This window comes from Marmota flaviventris, chromosome 2 (assembly GCF_047511675.1).
Source record: "Marmota flaviventris isolate mMarFla1 chromosome 2, mMarFla1.hap1, whole genome shotgun sequence".
In the NCBI taxonomy this organism is placed as follows: Eukaryota; Metazoa; Chordata; class Mammalia; order Rodentia; family Sciuridae; genus Marmota; species Marmota flaviventris.
The window spans coordinates 203,339,510-203,360,494 of record NC_092499.1 but is presented as its reverse complement, the minus strand read 5'-3'; the positions used below and the strand labels follow the sequence as shown (position 1 = coordinate 203,360,494).

Here is a 20,985-nt window from a genome sequence, read left to right as displayed (position 1 = left end):
CAAGTGCCCCACCCAGCAGCTCGGCTCACAGGGAGCCATGTCCAGTGCCCCGCGCGCGCCCCCTGCCGCCCGCGCCCAGGTGTGGAGGGAAGCTCAAATCCCTTGGCCCTGCCACGGAGGAGCATACCATGGGTGGCCCAGGGCCCCACAGCCTGACCAGCGAAAGACTCAGACCCGTAGCACCAACTCCATTTATTGAGGCCTCGCTCGGTGCTTGAGGGCGGGCCACCTCCGGGACCCGCCATGGCTCGCTTCTCCAAGTCCCGGGCCCTCGGAGAGGGCGGGCTGGTTGAGAGAGCAGAAGAGGCTGCCATCGGGACATCAATCAAACGAGGCTTGTTCCCTGATTCCGCCGCGGATCCCCAAGTTTTTTGCTGGGTCGGGGGGCAGGGCGGGCCGACTAGGATTCCCCGGTGGCCGTGGCGCGTAGCGCGAAGAGTTTCTCCCAGCAGGTGGCGACGGTGTCCAGGGCACGTAGCAGGAGCCGCCTCCGACCACCGCGGCGCCTGACAGGACGCATCCTGGGCCGCCGGCTCTGCTGTCCAAGACCCATGCTCAGTGAAGGCACCCTGACCATGCGCCCGCCCAGTGGGCCGGAAGTGAGCCTCCAGCTGGGAGAGCCATGGACCGAAGGGCAGCTCTGTGGCGGGGAGGGGCATGCACTAGGGACACACACCTGGCGAGGCTTCCAGCAGTGGCGCCTCATCACCGCCTCGGTGCGTAGGGCCACAGTCCATGCAGCTTTCTCCAGGGAACCACGGCGGCCCCCAGTCACTGCCCGGCGCAGAGTCTGGCCCAGGGACTCGATAGACAGAAGGATACTGTGCTCCTGGGGAGGGAAGGAAAGCTGGGGCCAGGGAGTCCTAGGGGAGGTCCCGAGGGAAGGTGTAGGTGGGCGAGGGAAGGTGGATGGGGTACACCTACTCCATACCTTCTGGGCACCGCAGGAGACACTAGGTCGTCTCCGCCCTCCGCCCATTCCAGTTAGGTTTTTCTCAAGGAGATGGTGGTATCCAGAGCCTGGCTCTGGCCCCAACTTTCTCACTGCCGCCTGCAGATCCTCGAAGATGACTGCGCGATAGTGGCGGAGCACCTCTGGGACGCTGCAGGCACTGGGCCTAGCCCAGTCAGGAACCAACCACAGCAGTGCCAGCAGGAGGGCGCAGAGTGTGGGCTTGGAGGGCACCTGGAGGGGACACCAGGTCTGGGCTTGGGATGTGAGCCTATGGAGTGCCTTCCAGTACAAGGGGCATCCTTTTAGGCACTTTGGGCTACCAGAGAAGATGTACCCCTGCCCCAATCTGAGCTGGTATAAAACAGATGTCATTGTCCAACAAAGCCTCTGGACACAGGTCTGAAAGGATAAGTCCCTGTCTCAAGGATGGAGAAACTAGACAGGCCTGCAAACCAGACAGCTCTGTGCAAAGACCTTGGGGTATATGTGGGGTGGGGTGGGGCACCTTCCACTGATCCCTGAAGGACCAAGAAAATAAAGGAGCTATTCCAAAACAGGGCCAGACGCTGTGGTTATCTGGGAAAGATAGACGATGATGGACCCCCTGCAAGGCTGGAGGGCAGGGTCTAGGGGCTCTGCACAGCAGGGGCACAGCCTCACTCCTGGCCAGGGTCAGGACCATATCCACCAGCTACAATCTACCACTTGGATCAGGCTTTCCTCTTGCCAAGTCCCCCACCTCATCCCCTCTGGATGCCCACAGAATAGGCACCACTTGAAGCTCTGCCATCCCAGAGGGTGGAGTAGAACCACTCTGCCCTGTGTGACGGGGTGGCTCCCACCCTCTACCCATGGCTGTGCTTTAACCAGCTCACAGAGCCATGAGAACTAGGGTCCTCACACGCACACCCCAAGTCAACCTAGAGAGAGGCAGACTCAGAGCTGCAAACTACACCTCATTGGAAAGGGAAAGGCTAGAGAAACCCCCAAAGATGATGGAGAGAAAGGGAACCACCATATCATACTGCAAGCAGTCAGCCAACAGGTCCCTTCCTACCCAGAACAGGGGTGGGGGTGGGAACTGGCTCTCAGGGGAAACCCAAGCATCAAGAAGACAATCCTCCCCTCTTCTCAAGACAGCAGAATACAACAGACACTAGTATGGCAATATGTAAATCAATGGATGTGTAACTGACGTGATTCTGCAATCTGTATATGGGGTAAAAATGGGAGCTCATAACCCACTTGAATCAAATTGTGAAATATGATATATCAAGAACTATGTAATGTTTTGAACAGCCAACAATAAAAAATTAAAAAAAAAAAAAGAAGACAATCCACGGTTCCCAGGCCCTCAGGCTAGAGTCAGGGCTAGAGTCAAGACAGCCGACCCGGGCTGGAAAATTAATCATGTGAACCCAGCCGGACCACAGGACTCGACTCTGCTTCCCAGCCCCAGCAGGGGAGTCTGACTGCATGTACCCAAACTTCATCTAAAGCGGGGGGGGGGGGGGGGGGGGGCTCCTATACACAGCACCAAGCAGGAATCAGAAGAGCAGACAGTTCACTGTGCCCTTTCCTGAGGCCCACCACACACCATGGTCAACTGTTTGAGGGCTTAAACCTTCTATGGACTGCAGTCACAGTGCAGCACATCCAATTCAGGACAGGCCAGTGGGAAGTGCTGGAAGGACAGGCTGGCTACCCAGGGAGTTGCAGGCTTAGCCTAGCATGGGAAGAAAGGGTTCCAGGAAGGCTGTGGTGCATGCACTCAAAAGCTGGTCCCAATGCTGTGAGCTGCTGGGAACCACTAGTGGCTTCTTCCAGGGCCAATGCGCACTCCAGCCCCCCCCCCCCCCCCCGCCTACACCAGCCACCCCCATGCCCAGCTGCTCACCATTGGTCAATCAGGGTCTTGCCCTCCCTCACTCCCTCCAGCCGACCACGCACATGGTCCTGGGTCTATGGTGGTAAATGCAGCTGGCACTTGGCAGTTGCTCCAGGTCCAACACCAGCCTACGGGGCTCCCTGGACAGGACTGCCTTGCTGCAGGGCAGGCGGAGAGGCTTTTGAAGTTGGCTCCTCCAGCAGAGGAGGGAGGAGACAGGCGGAGGGAAAGAGAGGCCCACAGCCAACCTGCCCCTCCCTCTCCCAGCCTCTACCCCGCTGCTTCAGTCAGTCTGGCCCTGGAGCCCACTGTGGCCTGTCCCGCAGGCCAGGGTGCTCAGAGACTGAGGGTATTGGTTTGACCCACAGGGAGTTGTCAGCCCCAGGGAGACTTTGCACTTCGTCAAGGAGTGAGGGTGCTTAGTGAGCAGGGCCCAGCTGTGGGCAAGGCTGACTGGGGTCCCCCTCAGTGGTCACCAAGTGCTGCCCCTCCCAGGAACTGGCTGACAGAATCTGATGTGCAGGACTCAACTCCCTGCCCCATGACTACAAGCCCCTGTACCAACTCCCAGGAAGTCCTGCCCTCGCAGGTCAAGATCTGGGATTTCCCAGACTCCCATGCTGCTGGCCCAGCCTGCTCCTCCTGGACTGAAGGGGCCTCTCATGGGCAGGGGCTGCTGCTCTGCCTCTGGAACATGGCTTACCTTCAGTCTGGGCTAAAAACCTTCAGCTGAAGAAAAGGTACATTAAGCCTCCCAGGGAGGGAAGCTGGTGACACGCGAGAAAGCCATCCCCTTGCAGATGAGAAGATGCACCTCGGGACATGCAGGTGTTCTGGAACCTTCCAAGGGCCTTGTATGTAGTTTCATGCCAATCACTCTTCCCCGGAGGAACCAAAGGGACAGGCCACTCAAAGTAGAGGCCACCTTGCCCCTTCCCACCAATAAAGGAGGCTGCTTACAGTGAATCCAAGGCTGCTTCTGAAGTTCCCAGCAAGACAAGAAGAAGCTCTGTGGCCACCCCTCAGGACAGGGCAGCAACAACTGACCACAACTTCACAGGTCACAGGTCAGCTGGCACATCCATATGACTACCTGGTACCAAACAACCAGCATCTCTGGTTCCACCCTGAAGATGCTGAAGATGGTCCCTGCCTGCTATCTTCGAGTTGGGCCCATGGCTTCCACAGCACGGCCTCATCCACCCCAGATGCCCACAGTTGAAGCTGAGGTCCTGTGGCCAGCACTCCTTAGGGCTCCCTGTTCTCACCTGGGAGGAGGGGGAGAGGCACCCCAAGCCAGCAGGGCCCTGTCTGCAGGAAGGCTGAGCTGTGTTGTGACTACCACTGCAGGCCTTGCTACAGGCACAAGAGATGTGGAGCCCCCTGGGGTGCACCACTTAAGACTGGAGAACAGCTGTTCTACAGGAAGTAGGTGTCAGAGGCTGTCCTTCACCATCCCCAGAGGCACTTTATCTTCTTGCTGGGCCAATGTGGAAGACTGTCCATTGCCCTCCAGAACAGCCATTTTCTCTAGCCAGCCACCTGGCATGGGCTACACACCACTCCTGAGAGCTATTTCTCAACTGAATGCGCACACACACACACACACATAGATTCAAGGTCCAAGAATTTTTTTTATCCCCACAGAGCAGAAAGGCTGAAAGAAGTCATGTCTCTGCAATACAAAATTCCATCTAACAATGAGGACAGGCACAGTGCTTCAGGATAAAACTGCTAATCATGAACTAGCAAAAGCAAGACAAGCTCCTATGGGGGACATCTCCACAGGGCCTGGCCAGCACGGAGAGGCCTGGGCACAGGCAGGTTCTGCTGGGTACACTCAGCACTCCAGGAGGCCCCAGCTGGGAAAGTCTCTGACCATATGGATGTGACCATGGGGGCTCCTGTAAGTGTTTTCCCCTACTCACAGCTCAGTCCCTATGTGGCCTCCAACCTGTGCTACAGACTGGTGACCGAGTGTCTCCACTTTTTCCAGAGTCTTGACTCCACTACCTTCTCCACAAAACCTCAACAAGCCCTGGCACCCCACTATGCTTCCTCTGTAGGATACAGGTGTCTGCAAGAGGCCTTGCCCCAACCAGAAGAACTAGGACCACCCCGTACCTGTGTGGGAGGCTGGTGGGGCTGCAAAAGCACAAGACAGCAGGTCCCACCCTTACCCACGACATGAAGATCTTTAATGAACGTTGGGCAGAGAGTCAACCCTGCCCATGTATATCCATGAGCCACCTATGGTCCCACCCCTGCCCCAGACTGGGTCATCAGAAGGTGTTCTTGATGCGGGCAGCCACCAGCACCAGGATCTCTCCAATCTTCCTCTGCCAGTTGGCGATGTCCTTGGACACGGTGCACCACAGCTCCCCATGCCGGGGCTCTGCGTTTTCACAGCGCTTCCTCACCTCCTCCTGCTGCTCCTGCAGAAGGGACCACAAAGCACTCAGGCATGGCTTCTCCTGGGACGTCTCAAGCCTTGCCTGTCCAACACCTACCCCCTTTGCAGACTTGGTCCCAGCTTGTGGGCAGGGCAGGTACCCATGTGGCTCCAGGATAAGCAGGGTGAGCCTTCAGCTGGGCCCCTCAAGACAGCCTCTCCCCACTGTTAGAAGCCCAGACCCAGCCAACGTGGTTGTGTGCCGACCTAAGTCAGGCTCCTGGTCCACTGTCTGAATAAGGCACTCACTAGATTCAAAGCAGTCTGCCTGCTACCTCTGGGGAAGACCCCAGGACACCCTGGTGACTACCCCATGGATATGCCTCTGATAAGGCTTGGCTGGGGAGGGGCTGCTGTCTAGGCTCCCCTGGAATACCACCCCTGGATTAGGCCCAAGAGGACAAACCAATTCCAGTCTCATTTCTAAGGAGACTCCAAACCCCATCAATCACTAAACAACTCAAAATATGCTAACAGGGCCAATCTTAGTGGCACATGCCTATGATGGGGTGGGAAGACCAAGTTCCAGGCCAACCTCAGCAACTTAGCAAGACTCTCAGCAACATATCTCAAAATAAAAAATAAAGAATGGGGAATGTAGCTCTGTGGTAAACTGCCCTTGGGCTTAATCCCCAGAACCAAAACAAAACAAAATAACAGACCACTTAAAATGAACCAAGCAAATAAATTTCAGGCTATAATAAGAAAACAACTGTGATCAGTTAATCACTGTGCCCCAACCCTATTCTCCAGACCCAGGACTGAGGGGTGCTGGCGGAGCTCCCTATAGTACCAGAAGGTTGGGGACAGACAAGAAGGCATGGCACACTGGTGGGCTTGTGTGGCCTCACCTCAGTGCCATGCTGCAGCTCGAACTTGTAGAAGAAGGCCCAAGCGTCCCCCAGGTCGGAGTCAATCTTCACCGTGCGGTGGAACCACTCCCGAGCCTTGGTGATCTTCCGCTCACTCCAGAAGAGCCTGTGGCAGGAGGGCAGGAGGACTCAGAGGGAGGGTACACCCCAGCGCAGGCAGTGACTGGCAGTGTGACCCCAGGCTCCCCTACCCATCTGCACCCACATTGGCATATGCCGTGGGAAGGCCTGAGCAGTGGTCCTGGACTGCCTAGGCAGCATCTGGGTCATCAACCACAACTGTCCTGAAGCATCTAATCACACTGCTCCTTCAACACTCCCAACTCTTGAAAACTTCCTTTCCTCCAGGTCAAACAAAGAAGAAGTGTCAGGATGACTGGGAAAACTGTCATCTCAGACGGATATCTGCTGCCTGTCCAGCTCCAGGCAGCAAACTAAGCAAATACTATGAAGGCAGGCTTCCAGACTCCTGCTGGGGCTGTAGCTCCCAGCCCCAGGACTACAGCACAGTGGCTGCTGTGTCTGCCAGGCATGCAGACACCAAGAGCCAGGCCGAACAGGGTCCACACATGTGGATCCTCAAAAGCCAGATCAGGGTCTTCATGAGCATCCTCCTCCTTCCCACTGGTGCAGGGCATGCTAGACGGTGGGCACTCTGGCAGGCCCAGGACTCGGGGCTGCTCCCACCACCCCTCAGCTTAGCACCCCACAACACAGGCACCAAGCAGCTGCCAGCACAGTGGCCTCCACTCCACTACCGTCTGGGCCAGTTTCAGGTACCATACGGAGTGACTTCACATTGATAACCTGATTGTTTTTTAAGCCGTGTGGCACTCTTAATTGCTTGGTGTTAGATAAACTGTGATTTAAAGAGTGCAAACTCAGATATCAGAACAGCAAGGAGTGACTTATTTACTTTAGCAAAGCCTTTATAAGGTTTTTATGGCTGCCCTATCTGAGGGCCACATATAAGTCACTCTGGGAGGAGGAAGCCCAGGCAGGTACTAGCCAGGCTTTGAGAAGCCTCCGTTGTCAGCAGGGGCCCAGGAGCTGAAGAGGGGCACAGGTAAAGGGCCGCCACATCAGACCCTGGAGACCGTTGCCACCTGGAGCAGAGTAAAGGCCAGTCCCAAGAAGGCTCTGCCTCTAAGCATCACTACAGGGTTGAAGAAGGCTGGGGATATAGCTCAGTTGGTAGAGTGCTTGCCTTGCATATACAAGGCTCTTGGATCCCCAGAACCAAAAAAAACAAACCAGGGTTGGAGAACACAAAACACCTCCCTGGGGCAGCTATAATCCTCCCTGAAGACCCTCTTCAGTCCCATCTGCACAGTCACCTGCTGGCCTTTCTGCCACACCCAGCCCAATCCTTTCTAGAAGGAAGCAGAGCGCCTGTGGGGTCAGGATGGCTCTCAAGGCACAGCACATTCTGACCAAAACCTGGTGCCATCATCCTGAGGTCCTTCAGGTTCCAGTCGCCTCCCAGGCGCAGCCTCTGACCTAGCACCACATACCAGCGTCGACCACGTGTTGAGGTCCCTCCCTGACTCCTTCTTCCCCTGAAGACCATGTGCTCTGAGAGGTTGTCTCTAGTCAGTCACCTCCACGCTCTTAGGCTTGCAGACTGGACTGGGGTTGATCCCAGGACCATAGAGCCACAAGTGCACGATTTCTTGCTCTGACATAATGAAGCCCCTTAAGCCAAAGGGTGGACCAACGCTAGCAGATGTGTCTCTGCTGAGTGACTCAGGCCACATGCAGTACAGCCCACAGGACACCCGGGACTGCAGGAGAACTCAAGCAACCAGAAGGCCCAGGAGAAGGACTGACCTGGACAGAAGTCCAGGTGACTGGACAGTGCACGCTGTGGGACTCTGCCAGGAGACACACTGCCCCAGAAGACAGAAGCAAAAGCTTCCCAGCTGAGGACCAGGATGGCCCACCCTGCTGCCTGCTCATTTGGCACAGCTAGGGAGAGGCAGCCGCGCCGCCAAGGCCCCACTGGCACCCAAGGCCAGTAACCCAAAAGGACACCCACTCACTTGGCCACAGCCAGCAGCACATGGGGGTCATGCTCACACTTCTTCAGGGCGTCCACACTCTTGGTCTTCCTCTGGGGCCTTGCCTCCAGGAAGACGGCTTCTGACCACAGAATCCCTGAAGTTTGAGAGAGAGACGCCTCAGCCTTGCCTGTGGTTACAGAAGCACATCTGCCTGCCCCACACAGGCCACGTGAGGGCCCTCAGGGCCAGCCACAAAGGCTGAGCTTCCATCTGCCACAGCCACCCTGCACAGCAGCAGCCTGGACACCCCTCTACCCGCAGGGGGAGATGGCCAGAAGCATCAACCACTGCCAAGACTCCAGTCCTGCAGACTCTGCAACTGCACACCTAAGGGTTTATTATAACAAGACAATCAAAAATCCTAGTAAAGGTTCACACAGGAGGGCTGGGATTGTGGCTCAGAGGTAGAAGGCTCATCTAGCATGTGCGAGACGCTGGTTTGATCCTCAGAGCCACATAGAAAATAAATAAATAAAATAAAGGTATTGAGTTCAACTACAACTAAAAACGTTAAAATTAAAAAACTTAAACAAAAAGGGCTAGGATGGAGCCCAGTGGTAGAGCACCCCTGGGTTCAGTTCCCAGTACCACAAGGGAAAAATAACAACAACAACAAAAACTAAAGATGACCTAAGCAACCAACAAATGACCAAGAACTGAGGGTATGTTACCGAAATTTGCATTCTTGAACATTCAACAAGAACCAAAAATTCTCACAAAACTTTCAGCTTTATAAAGGTAAAACAGGCCAGGTGCAGTGGCGTATGCCTATAATCCCAGCTACTTGGAGGCTGAGGCAGGAGGATCACAAATTTCAGGCCAGCCTCAGCAACTTAGTGAGACCCTATCTTAAAATTACAAAGTGGTTGGGGTGTAGCTCAGTGGTAGAGCATTTGCCTAGCATGTGCTAGACCCCGAGTCTGATTCCAGCATCATCACCAGAAAAAGAAAAAAAAAAAGGTAAAATACTCAATACCCAATATGACTTTAGTTGTACACCATCATAGAGGTTGTAATCCTACAAACAAGTAAGAGTAGGGATTCCTGATTAGACTAGTGGACCTGGAGGTGATTTCTAGTTTCTCCTTTTAGCTCCAAATTTCTTTTTTTTTTTTTTTTTCTTGGTACTGGGGATTGAACCCAGGGATACTTTACTGCTAAGCCACAGCCCTAGCCCTTTTTATTTTTTCAAACAGGGTCTTGCTAAGTCCTTAGGTCCTCACTAAGTAGCCCAGGCTGGCTCTGAACTTTCAATCCTCCTGTTGCAGCCTCCTAGGCTGCTACGATGACAGGCATGTGCTACCAGACCCAGCTCCAAATTTCTTTATGCCGCATATGTATTCCTTATATGCTTGGAGTAAAATGATAAAAGTTAAAATCTTTTTTGCTTGAACCCAGGGGTGCTCTACCACTGAATCCTAGCCCTCCTTTGATTGTATTGAGACTCAAACTTGTGATTCTCCTGTCTCAGCTCCTGTGTCTATGGGATCACAGGCATGCACCACCGCACCCAACAGTAAGTTAAATCCTGAAAGAAAAATAAACGGCAGCACTTCAGAACATGAAATCAAACTCTTCCATGTTGAGACTGGGAATTCAGTCCAAACATCTTAATTACCAAGTCCAGAGAAACTTGAACAAAGTAAGCCATATACAGGCCCCGAGAGCCAGCCAGGAGCCCCTTACCAGAACTGGGGCACTCCTGCAGCGCCTTGGCCATGAGTGTGTTGGCAATGTTCTTCAGCCCTGCTCGATACTCCAGCCGCACAGACTCCAACCTGAAGAGACAAGCCCAGGGACATCCAAGCCCCATCTACCTGCAGCACAAACCCCTGCTGGCCCCTGGAGGCTCAGGAACAGAATCAGCTGCAGGGCAGAGCTCATCCACAAGAGGTGGCTGTCCCTGCCGAGCCCTGGATTCCCACTGCTCCAGATGAAGTGAAGATGCAGGATAGGACAAAGACTAGGGAGTGTGTGCCCACCCTGGGTCCTTTCAGGTTTCTCACACTGAGCAGAGCCCTGCAGCTCTCCAGACAGGACACCACCCTTCCCCTGGCAAACCCTTGCCTGTGTCCCCTCTTCTGTGCAGTGTGCTTGCTCAGCTCCACTCCCCAGCCCATCACTAACCCCTGGCTCCCTGGGCACCCTCTATCAGAGCACGTTGAACAGCACCCATAGGCCGGTCCTGCTGTCTAGGCCCACTGTGAGAACAGCCCTCTAAAGGGCAAGCTGGTCAACAGCCAACACTCACCACAGCCCAGGATTTTTGGGGTTCTTCAGGCGAGACTTCTCCAAAATGGCCCGAGCTCGGGTCAGCTGCCCAATCTTCTCCTCCAGCCGGGAGAGCAAGAGCCACAGGGGTGTGGAATGAGGGCACTTTTTCAACTGTGGCCAACAAACCAAGCAAGAGAGACGCTCAGACGGTGTCCGGGAAGGACTGCAAAATAGCAGAGGCGTGCTCCACCTGACAGAACCTCACAGCTGTGTCCAGAGATGGCACCTCACGCTCCCCGAGGGTTCTATAGACATGCTGAGGGTTACAGACATACACGTGTATGGGGTGTGTGGGAGATGTACAGGTGTGTTCAGAGCATGTGTTCTACACTTGTGGTTGTGTTATGCACACGGGGGCACATGTACTACATGTTCTGTGCACTACACCCCACAGGTCCTGGGCACAGGGTGTGTAGCTCTGCAGAGGTAAAAGCACTAAATTCAGAGCGCGGACCAGTGCTTGGTCCTGAGCCTACAATCCCACCAACTGGGGCCTGAGTGAGTCACTGACCACCAGCCCTCCAATTCTCCCTGGAGGTGGGGGCGACAGCCAGTATCAGGTGCTGGCTCCATGAGGCAGGCCAGCTGCAGCCCAGGTGTCCCAGCAGAGGCTCACCCCCTGGTTGTAGGCCTCCCGAGCCTTCTCCATCAGCTCTCCCTGCTCCTCGATCTGCCCTTTCATCATCCACAGCTTGGGGAAGTCCTCGTAGTGCTTCAGGGCTTCCTCACAGAGCTCCTGGGCAGCTGCAATGTTCCCTAGCACCCACTCCAGCTTCACAGACTTCATGAACACCTGTGAGCAGACATGTGTGAGTCACAGTGAAGACACTCCCGGGACACTCCCTGCACACTGTGGCTCATCCCTCTATATCTATCCTGAGGGATGTGATGTGCCTTGTAAACTGAGTCACAGCAGGGGAGTTAAGAAGCATAGCTACACAGGACTGGGCTGCAGCCTGGGCTCTCCTCCTCTCCCTCTTCACTGACATGCAAGCCAGGTGCCAGGTCCATGCCTGCACATGCAGCATCCCAATGGCCCCACCCTGCCTGCCCATCACTACGCACACGGGCCGTAGGTGCACTGCTCCGCGCCTTGGCCAACAGCCTGCGGGCCCGCTCATACTCGTTGTTCTCAGACTCCAGCTTCACAGCCGCCAGCCAGATCTCCTCACTATTGGGGTTGGCCTATGGGGCAAGCACAGCATGTCAAGATGGGTTCAGAACCAGTGGCAGGGCTGGTGCACACATAATTAAAGACGGCCTGGGATGGGGCCAGGCCTTGCTCTGCTGCAGGACTGGTAGGTCCAAGCCCTTCCCAGGCAAGGCAAGGGCAGTAGACTCCAGGCAAGAACTGAGCTCACCTGAAAGCACATGCTCCACCTTTATTCTGTGCAGAGGAAGGCCCCACAGCACTGAAGCAATGCTAAAGGCTTCAGAGGCACATCCAGGATCCACCCGAATCCTTCACAGCCCTCTCACACTCTTGAGTAGGTCATTCACATTCTGCATGTGTGAACCTACTACACATGACCTTACTTTTCCTTCTTTCTGTTGCCCTAGTGTGTTCACGTGAGCAGACAGAGGTGCAGGGTGCCTTGAGTTGCGTGGAGAGGGCCCCCCAACAATCCAGAGTCTAATGGACATGCAAACTGTGACTTCGATGTGTCCTTAGAGCTGGTAGCCAGACAAAGTCTAACCAGCAAGAGTCAAGTGACACCTGACAAGCAGCCCCCAAGACAGGCAAGGAAAGCCACCTTGGGGCTTCTGGCATGCAACAGTGTGAGGTGGTGGGCAGTAGTCACCAGGTGGTAGGGAGGACACTGCCTCTTTTGCGTTCTCTCCAGGAGGCAGCTGGGATAAGTGTTAACCCAGCCAGGCCCTCTGGTGGAAGGACACACTTTTTGGGGGCAGCCTGGGCTGCAAGAGTGCATGGCATTTTCATGGTACTCCATGGTTTACTAAGAAGTGTGCTGTAAAACCATCTAATACCCTGTTGTCACTAGGATGTTATACATGACAACAAAAATAAAAACATACTTAAAAATACTGCACACCACACGGCAGCTGGATGGTCAGACTGGCAAGAGCAGAAATTTCAACAGGGTTCCCCTCAGATGGGGCCTTGGGGCTTCCACAGAGCCCATATGTGACCCTGTGTTCTAGGATCTGAAACATCAACCTGTGGTCACACTGAGTAATAGGGACAGGAGGTAAGAGTTCCCCAGTTGGGCTTCACGCTCACAGGGCCCCTCAGGGCATCTAGATCATGGCCTGTCCATCCCAAAACACATACATGGGAAGTACTCAGGCACCAGCCAGCAGAGGTTGGGGTCTGCCACACAGGTGACCCCTCACATACCTGAAAGGCCAAGGCCAAGATGCTCCGCGCTGCAGGCACATCCCCTGCCAGCCATTTGGACTTGGCGCCCATAAGCCACAGTACCTCGGCCTTGGGGCAGTGGGCCACGGCTCTCTGCAGGAGCGCCTCCAGAGACTCCCTGAAAGACAGAGATCAGGATCACCAGAGCCAGGGCCATAAACCAGAGCACATAGGCACTCACAGACACAGCACGGGCAGCAAAAAGACAGTTACTACTCCAAAGTTCGGCACTATAAATGATTTACCAGAGTTTACAACGGGGAGAGTGTGGGGAAATCTTTCCTCTCTATAAAGGTTCTAAATCCAACTACTGAAGAGGGCTCCACAAAGCATGCATTGTTTGAACAGCAGGGCCTTTTACAGTGTGTGGCCTGGAGGCAGTGATAACTCCCTGTCAGGTGACAGGGAAGGCCTTTCACCTCGAACAGGAGGACACGCTGGATTCACTGACAAGAGTCTACTCTTCTGGCCTTATTACAAAAAAGTGATTTTTAGGTGCCTCCTGAACAAGAACACTTCTAGCACTGAGTACCTCTCCTTGGTCTGCTGCCTCTGGGTCACATCCCCTTTACCAATGACCCCTGCGGGGTTCAGCAGCAGGTCACAGTAAACATACAAAGCCACACTGTGTGAGGCCTGAGGGCAAGGCCATGCCCCACTAGAACTCCCACCCCAGCATCACTGCCCTCCCATCCTTCTGATTGGACACCCTGGAAAAAGCCCCTGAAGCCCATTGGACCTGGAGGACCAAGTGCACCTGAGCACCAAGCGGGCAGCTGTGTATGCTCAGGCCATGGGGGCCAAGAGGTCTCAGCCCACAACTACCCTGCCCAGGTGACCTACAATGTGAGTCATCAGGATCATTTCAAAATGTCCCATGGCCCTGAAGGGGTTAACTCTGAAACACCAAAACAGCTGGCAGTGCTGGGAGGGAGCTCCAGCAGTACAGGAAAGGGCCCTGAAGAGACTGACACTCAACAATGCCAGAACAGAGAAGAAACAAGGGCTGAGCCCTTGCATTGCAACTTTACTGAGGCAGCCAAGCACAACCCCAGCACCGGGGCAGAGGCCCCAGGAAGAGATGGATGGAGGGTCCCTGGGGACAGGAGCCTGATGCCCTGGGGCACTACCCCATTTAAAACAAGAAACTGCGATGCCTAATTTAATCAGCACTTCCAGGCAATAAGGCAGACCCAAAAGGTTTTTTTAATTAAAGAGTACAATTAAAGAAAATTGTCAAGGACCTCCTCTGAGCACAAACCAGCCCAAACCCAGAGCCAGCACAGCTTAAGTGAAAACAGCCTGCGTGGACGAGACACAGCTGCACCACTGCTGCACCAACGGTGCTGGCTTCAGCTCCCAGACAGCACCTCAGGACAAGCCTCCTCCAAGCCTTGGTTTCTCAACTCTATGATCCTATTTCAGACGGAACCATAAAAATCAGTCCAACTGCAAAGTCCCATAAAGCTCCTGTCCTCGTCACACACACCACCCCCATCAGGCCCCTCACCCAAAAGGAAGCACTCCTGGGTCTCCAGTGCCATACAGAGAGGAGCCAGGGGTTCAGTCAGTGCCAGGGGCAGGTGGATCACCTCGTACCTGGTGCCATGGTTTTTCTCGAAGTATGCAGCTCGCAGCCATACGCTCTTTTTGCTGGGGAACACTTGCAGGGCGTAGGCGTAGATGGCCCGTGCGCACTCCAGGGCATTGTGGGCCACACACTAGAACAGAGAGATGGACATGAGGGTGCTGACACCTGCCCAGCCCCCATGATTCTCCAGATTCTAGATGACATCTGCTAGAAAGTCCATAGCAGGCCAACTAGTCAGAAATGTGATCTGAGAGGGACAGCAGAGATGGACACTAGCGCTGAAGCCAGCTGGGAGCTGCCTATGAGGGCACCAGTCACCATGTGGCACACGCACGCGCCATAGCTGCACATCGCCAGCATTAGTTTCCTTTTTTAAGATTAAGGTAAATATTTTCCTTTATAAAAGTGACACTGAAAACCTGAAGACAACGATGAGAGGGAAGAGGAAGGAAAGCTCCCACTCCAACAGAACCACTGTGCAGCCTGCTTCCAGGTATTCCCACGCTCAGGAGCTTTTCTTTCTTGGGTAGATTCAAACAACAGAACTGAGTGAGACCCTAGCCATCACCTGCAGTGACAGAGTACCCAGCAGCCAGCTGAATGCATCTGCCGCTGTGGCCGTGACAACCAGACTCACTGCACAGGCGCAGACATCTGTCCTCTAGCAACTGCACACAGGACCACGGGAACCATCCCCAAGAGAAATCACTGCCTTCCATACCATGCAGACATCCAAGGAACCCTTGTACCAAGAAGGGATTAAAATCTGGAGGTGAGTAAAAGGCCACTAGGGAGAAGGGACAAGGACAAAGTTTTTCAGCCATGAATGCCAAAATGCCACAGGGGAGGTACCTGGCCATACAAGATCCCTTCCCAGATGGACAGCTGCCCTTCCAGAGAAAGGACACTCAGTGTGTGGAAATGGGAGGGGACAAGGAGCAGATGTGACCTCCTCTGTCATGGAGTCTCCCTCTGACTCAACCTCCACAGAAATCAGGGAGAGACCTGCCTTGCATGCTGTGTCAGACATGGACAGAGCAAGCCTGTCTCCCCTGTCTCCCCTGTGACTGCTGTCCAAAGCAGATGGGGCCAGTGACAAGGCTTTCACATCCTCCACCACCTTGTCTGATCTTGGCGGGGAGGGGGTGTGAGAGGTACCGGGGATTGAAGTCAGGAGTACTCAACAAGTGAGCCACATCCCCAGCCCTATTTTGTATTTTATTTAGAGACAGGGTCTCACTGAATTGCTTAGTACCTCACCACTGCTAAGGCTGGCTTTAAACTCGCGATCCTCCTGCCTCAGCCTCTCCAGCCGCTGGGATTACAGGCATGTGCCACTGTGCCCGGCTCCTTGTCTGATCTTACAACTGTCTGCAGAACAGCTGGGACACCCCACAGGATCAATTAGGTGTCCAGGGTCTTGGGGTGGATGAGCCAGTCCCAGGGTGGGGAGGACACTAGAGAACACTCCCTACTTCTAGTACAAGAGAAACTTCAGTTCTGACTCTTACATCACAAAGTGTTGAAAAGTAACTGTACTTACTCTAGTCAAGATAGGCATCACCTGCAGTGACATCCACCAAGGGCCTCTGAAGTGGTCAAAAGCCATAAGGAGAAGGATAAAGGGGGAAAGCATTATGACTCTATGTCCAGAATAAAGAGGGCTGGACACCAGGTACTGGATTCTTTCATTTAACCAAGGAATTTTCACTCAATACAGAGACTACAAAAGTTTGTTAAATTAGTCTTTTTTTGAACATAGGGATGCTTAACCACTGAACTACATCCCCAGCCCTTTCTAATTTATTTTGGCACTAAATTACTGCCAGCCTTGGAACTTGCAATCCTCCTGCCTCAGCCTCCTGGGTCACTTTGATTACAGGCATTGTGCTCGGATTAAATTAGTCTTTTTTTTTAATATTTATTTTTTAGTTTTCGGCGGACACAACATCTTTGTTTGTATGTGGTGCTGAGGATCGAACCCGGGCCGCACACATGCCAGGCAAGCGCGCTACCGCTTGAGCCACATCCCCAGCCCTTAAATTAGTCTTTATACTTTATTTATTTATTTATTTGGTGCTGGGATCAAAGGCAATGCTTGGTACATGCACACGCCCTATCACTGACCTGCAACCACAGCTCCAACATGATAAAAAATCTTCTGAAAGACCATCACCACTAACCTAGGTTTCAACTTCCATATGCAGGTCAACAAGCCAGTGCCTGTGCTCTGGGTCATGCCACACTGGGACCTGAAAATACAGGCTCAGAGGCTTCAGAGATGCTGGCCTTGGAGCATGACCCCACAGGCTGGGGAAAAGTCCTTAGCCTGCCCAGATGGAAAGGGATAAGCACTCACATAGCAAAGTGTGGGAAGCTGCTCTCCATGACTACATAGCAGCAGCTCACAACATGTACAACAAATAGTATTAAGGAAACCAATTATTTGCCTGGGCTGTGGCACACACCTGTGATCCCAGTAACCGGGGAAGCTAAGGCAGGAGGATCTCAAGTTCCAGGCCAGCCTGGGCAACTTAGACACTCTCAAAATAAAAATGTGTTTTAAAGAAGTAGGGGGTATAGCTCAGTGGAAGAGTCACCCTGAATTCAATCCCCAGAACTGTCCTCTCCCGCCAACTCACACCCAGCCAAATTGATTATCTGGCAAACACTACATAGAAACAAATGATTTGGCCAAAATTGCCATTATCAGCTCCTGAAAATAATGGGTCAAAGTCTGGGGAGAACAGGGTATTCACACAGTCTCAAGGTTTCTCCTCACAAATGCTTACTAGTCCCAAAGGAAAAAAGAGCAGCCACAGAGAGGAGAGACCTGGCACCATGCCCTGAACCAGCTGGTCAGTGAGCACAAGGAGACCCTGCCAGGCACAGGACCTCAACCCAGCCATGAGCAAATAGTGCAGAGACCCAGGTCAAAGAAGGACCTATGACACTGCAGCCTGTAATCAAGATTCAGACTTGAAACACACAGACAGACCAGGCCTGGTCCAGACTGGCCTGAGCACATGGCCCTGAACAGTTCTAAGCAGAACATAGTTGCCTCTTTCTTTTGCCTGGTGAGATATGAGCCAGGTCTATAGGGTAGGCAACAGCACACATGCTGTGCTGTGCCACAGTGTTGAGGAGCAAAGGACTGCAAGTCTGCACAAGCTTCCCTAGCAGTTCAGGAGCGGCAGCACAGTGCAGGCGTGTGCCCCTGAATGAGGACATCAAGGCACACTGGCAGAGTGGTAACTTGGGGGAGTGAGGCGAGGGGCATGGAAGAACTCTTTGCAGTTTTGCAACATTAAAGTACATCTGATATTATTATTTCCGAATGAAAAGCTAAAAACAGAGGGCCATGTCTGTATTAATACTTTATATATATATATATATATATATATATATATATATATATATATATATATATATATATATATATATATTTTTTTTTTTTTTTTTTTTTTTTGTTACTACTGAGAATTAAACCCAGGGATGCTCTACCACTTTTTATTTTATTCTGAGACAGGGTCTTGCTAAGGCTGGCCTTAAACACGCTTATCAATTTGGCCCTATGATCTTTCTTCTGGAAACTTGTTCTGAGGAAAATAATCCCAAAGGAGGCAAAACTCTGTATTTGGAATGTTTTGAAATGAAACATGCAGCAGAAACCAGGGAATGGGAAGCACCTGATGTCACTGAGGTAGTCAGCTAAGGGCACTGCAGCCAACATGCTGCCACCTGCTGTGTGACACTAGGTGACACACTGGGTTCCTTAGCCACTTAGCCTCATTAGCTCTTCACCTGTGATCCCAGCAACTCAGGAGTCTGAGGCAGGTGGATGCAAATTCCAGGCCAGGCAGCAAATCAATGAGACCCTATCCCAAAATAAAAAGGGCTGGGGATGTTGCTCGATGGTAGAGGGCCCTTGGGTTCAATCCCCAGTGCCTCCCACCCATACACACAAAAACGCTCTTCACAGAAATTCAGGTTCACAGGAAATCCTTCCGTTCAACTGCAACTACATTTACGATGAGAATGTCAAAAAGACTTTTAGAACTGCCTACTAGTGCTAGGGCCTGATGTCACTCTCAGAGGCTCCAGGTCTTGTACAAACACCTGCAGGCCACACTCACACTGTCAGCGTCTTCCATCCAGGTGTGCTTCCGATCTTCTTCCTCGATCCCGATTCCAATCACAGCGCGCATGACTGCCTGGCAGGTGGCCACGCTCCCTGCCCTGTCGCACTCCTCAGCATCCTGAAAAAGACACAGAAATTCTGTTTTTTGAATTTTGAAGTCAAATCGCCTGAAAAGGAGCACGTTATTGCTGGGCGGTGGTGTCACAAGGCATAGCTCAGGGCTCGGACTAAACACCACGTCTGCCCTGTTTCCTAAGCACCTGTCCTTGCCACCTACCATACAATAAATACTGAATGAGGTGTGGAGGTAGGAATGATAGTAGAATGAATTGGAAATTATTACCCTGTGTGCATATATGATTACATACATCTGTGTAACTCTATATCATGTACAACCAGACAAATGAGAAGCTATACTTCATGTATGTACAATGTGTCAAAATGCATTCAAATGCCATGAGCAACTAATTAGAACTAATAAAAAATATTTAAAAAATAAATAAATACCGAAATGACTGAATGCAAGCATACTCATCCATGCAATGAACTTTAAGTGAGCACTTACTATGCACAAGCAATTATATTAGGCCATTCAGTGGCTATAGGTTTCCTATACTAAGGAAACTTTCAAAGTAGGAAGAGTGAAAGACAAGTTCAAAATAACTGTATTTGTTGGGCTGGAACTCAAGGCAAAAGAAGGAAATGTTTTGACCCAGCCAGGCAAATATGACTGGCAGGGAGCCAGGTGCATAGGGGGTGTGACAGAACACCCAGGGGGCAGGGGCAACCAATCACAGAGCCTTCTACCAGGTAGACCAACATCAGAAAAGAACTCCTGCTTCAGGAAAGCAAATCTTTTTTTTTTTTTTTTTTTAATATTTATTTTTTAGTTGTAGTTGGACACAAGCCCTTATTTTTCTTTTATTTATTTATTTTTTTTTTTTTTTAAAGAGAGAGAGAGAGAGAGAGAATTTTAATTTTTAATCTTTTTTTTTTTCTTTTAGTTTTCGGCAGAAACAACATCTTTGTTGTATGTGGTGCTGAGGATCAAACCTGGGCCGCTCGCATCGCGCTACCGCTTGAGCCACATCCCCAGCCCTCTTTTATTTGTTTTTATGTGGTGCCGAGGATCGCACGTGTAAGGCTAGCCCTCTAGCGCTGAGCCACAACCCCAGCCCAAAGAAAGCAGATCTTAGGATGTGCAGAAAGAAACCAACCAAGCTTCATAGCAGGAGACACAAAAATGATGACTGAAGATTTGAGATGATAAAATAAGTACCTTCATATTAATTAAAAAACAGAACATTGATGCAGCAACACAGTGAAACCCTGTCACATTAAAAAAGGCTGCAACTCAAGATGTAGGTGCTGGCTGAGGATGTAGCTCAGTGTCAGAGCACCCCTAGGCTCAATCCCTAGTACCACAAAAAAAGAAAAAGAAAAAAATCCCTTGATTCAATAAAGAAACACTGCAAAGGACATAGACACCAAAAAATAAAAACGAAAACAAATTTAAACAACTGGAAAAGAAATCCAAAGTCAATCTTACTTTTTTTTTTTTTTTTTAACTACTGGGGATTGAACCCAGGGGCACTTATCACTGAGCCATATCCCCAGACCTCTTTTATATTTTTTTGGAGACAGGGTCTCGCTGAATTGCTTAGGGCCTCACCAAGTTGCCAAGGCTGGCTTTAAACTTAGGATCTTCCTGCCTCAGCCTCCTGAGCCACTGGGATTACAGGCATGTGCCACCATGCCTGACCATTCTCACTCTGATGAGAATTTTAGCATCTTTTTGGGATGAGTAACACTGAGGTGTGTGCTGGCTGGCTCACTTGGTGAATGCAGGTACATACCTCACACTACTCCGCACACACAATGACCTCTACAGCTAGCAACTTCACACCCTCCATCAAAATAAAGCATATGCACTTGACCTGCACCTCCACTTCCAGGGGTCCACCTAACAAGCATGTCCCTGTGTGCACAGCACACTTTCACAACATGGCTTGCAAGTAGAAAGCCGCAGGAGTCACCCCCACATGTACCCTGACAGGTGACAGCACACCTGAGGGTTCCTGGCACTAAACAACATTCCAAGCAATGGGCAAGCACAGAAAAGTCTACAAAAGGGCTAAGGACTAAACTGCCAGCACTTATTATAAACTGAAAAGAAAAGGGAAACCAACAAAGGTGGTGGAGGAAGGTCCAGCAAGACAAAAAGAAAAACCAAGGAAGAGAAGGGAGCACACAGCATTTGTGAAAGAAAGCCCCCTGGCTCAGGTCAGGGATGACCATAAGTGGCATCTCTAAGATTTTTAGGAGTATGGTGCCTAGAAGCTGCACTTGAAGGAGATATCACAATACAA

The 20,985-nt window shown here is 52.0% G+C and overlaps 2 protein-coding genes across 5 annotated transcripts in view; both read right to left on the bottom strand.

Annotated features, from left to right (window-relative positions):
• Nucleotides 1-177: 177 nt before the first annotated feature.
• On the bottom strand, nt 178-4,370 carry C2H20orf204 (chromosome 2 C20orf204 homolog). Of its 4 annotated transcripts, none has more exons than XM_027954361.3 (4): nt 2,853-4,370; nt 932-1,186; nt 677-829; nt 178-538 (listed from the first exon to the last, which is right to left on the bottom strand). In XM_027954361.3, exons 1-4 carry the CDS (start codon nt 2,853-2,855, stop codon nt 401-403), a joined length of 549 nt encoding a protein of 182 aa, XP_027810162.1. In that variant the 5' UTR covers nt 2,856-4,370; the 3' UTR covers nt 178-400. The 4 variants fall into 4 exon arrangements, with proteins under 4 accessions (XP_027810162.1, XP_027810163.1, XP_027810159.1 ...); XM_027954362.2 differs by lacking the exon at nt 2,853-4,370 and adding an exon at nt 2,553-2,814; XM_027954358.2 differs by lacking the exon at nt 2,853-4,370 and having other exon boundaries at nt 932-2,212.
• An 87-nt stretch (nt 4,371-4,457) lies between these two features.
• Nucleotides 4,458-20,985, bottom strand: part of Prpf6 (pre-mRNA processing factor 6) — a 48,277-nt gene continuing 31,749 nt past the window's right edge. Inside the window, exons 13-22 of the mRNA XM_027954357.2 lie at nt 18,612-18,734; nt 14,484-14,605; nt 12,864-13,002; nt 11,570-11,689; nt 11,121-11,297; nt 10,482-10,615; nt 9,917-10,008; nt 8,210-8,324; nt 6,147-6,273; nt 4,458-5,278 (exon numbers count right to left, since the gene is read on the bottom strand). Of these exons, the coding sequence (XP_027810158.1) occupies nt 5,126-5,278; nt 6,147-6,273; nt 8,210-8,324; nt 9,917-10,008; nt 10,482-10,615; nt 11,121-11,297; nt 11,570-11,689; nt 12,864-13,002; nt 14,484-14,605; nt 18,612-18,734 (1,302 nt within the window). The 3' untranslated portion in view covers nt 4,458-5,125. The remainder of the gene's footprint in view (nt 5,279-6,146; nt 6,274-8,209; nt 8,325-9,916; nt 10,009-10,481; nt 10,616-11,120; nt 11,298-11,569; nt 11,690-12,863; nt 13,003-14,483; nt 14,606-18,611; nt 18,735-20,985) is intronic.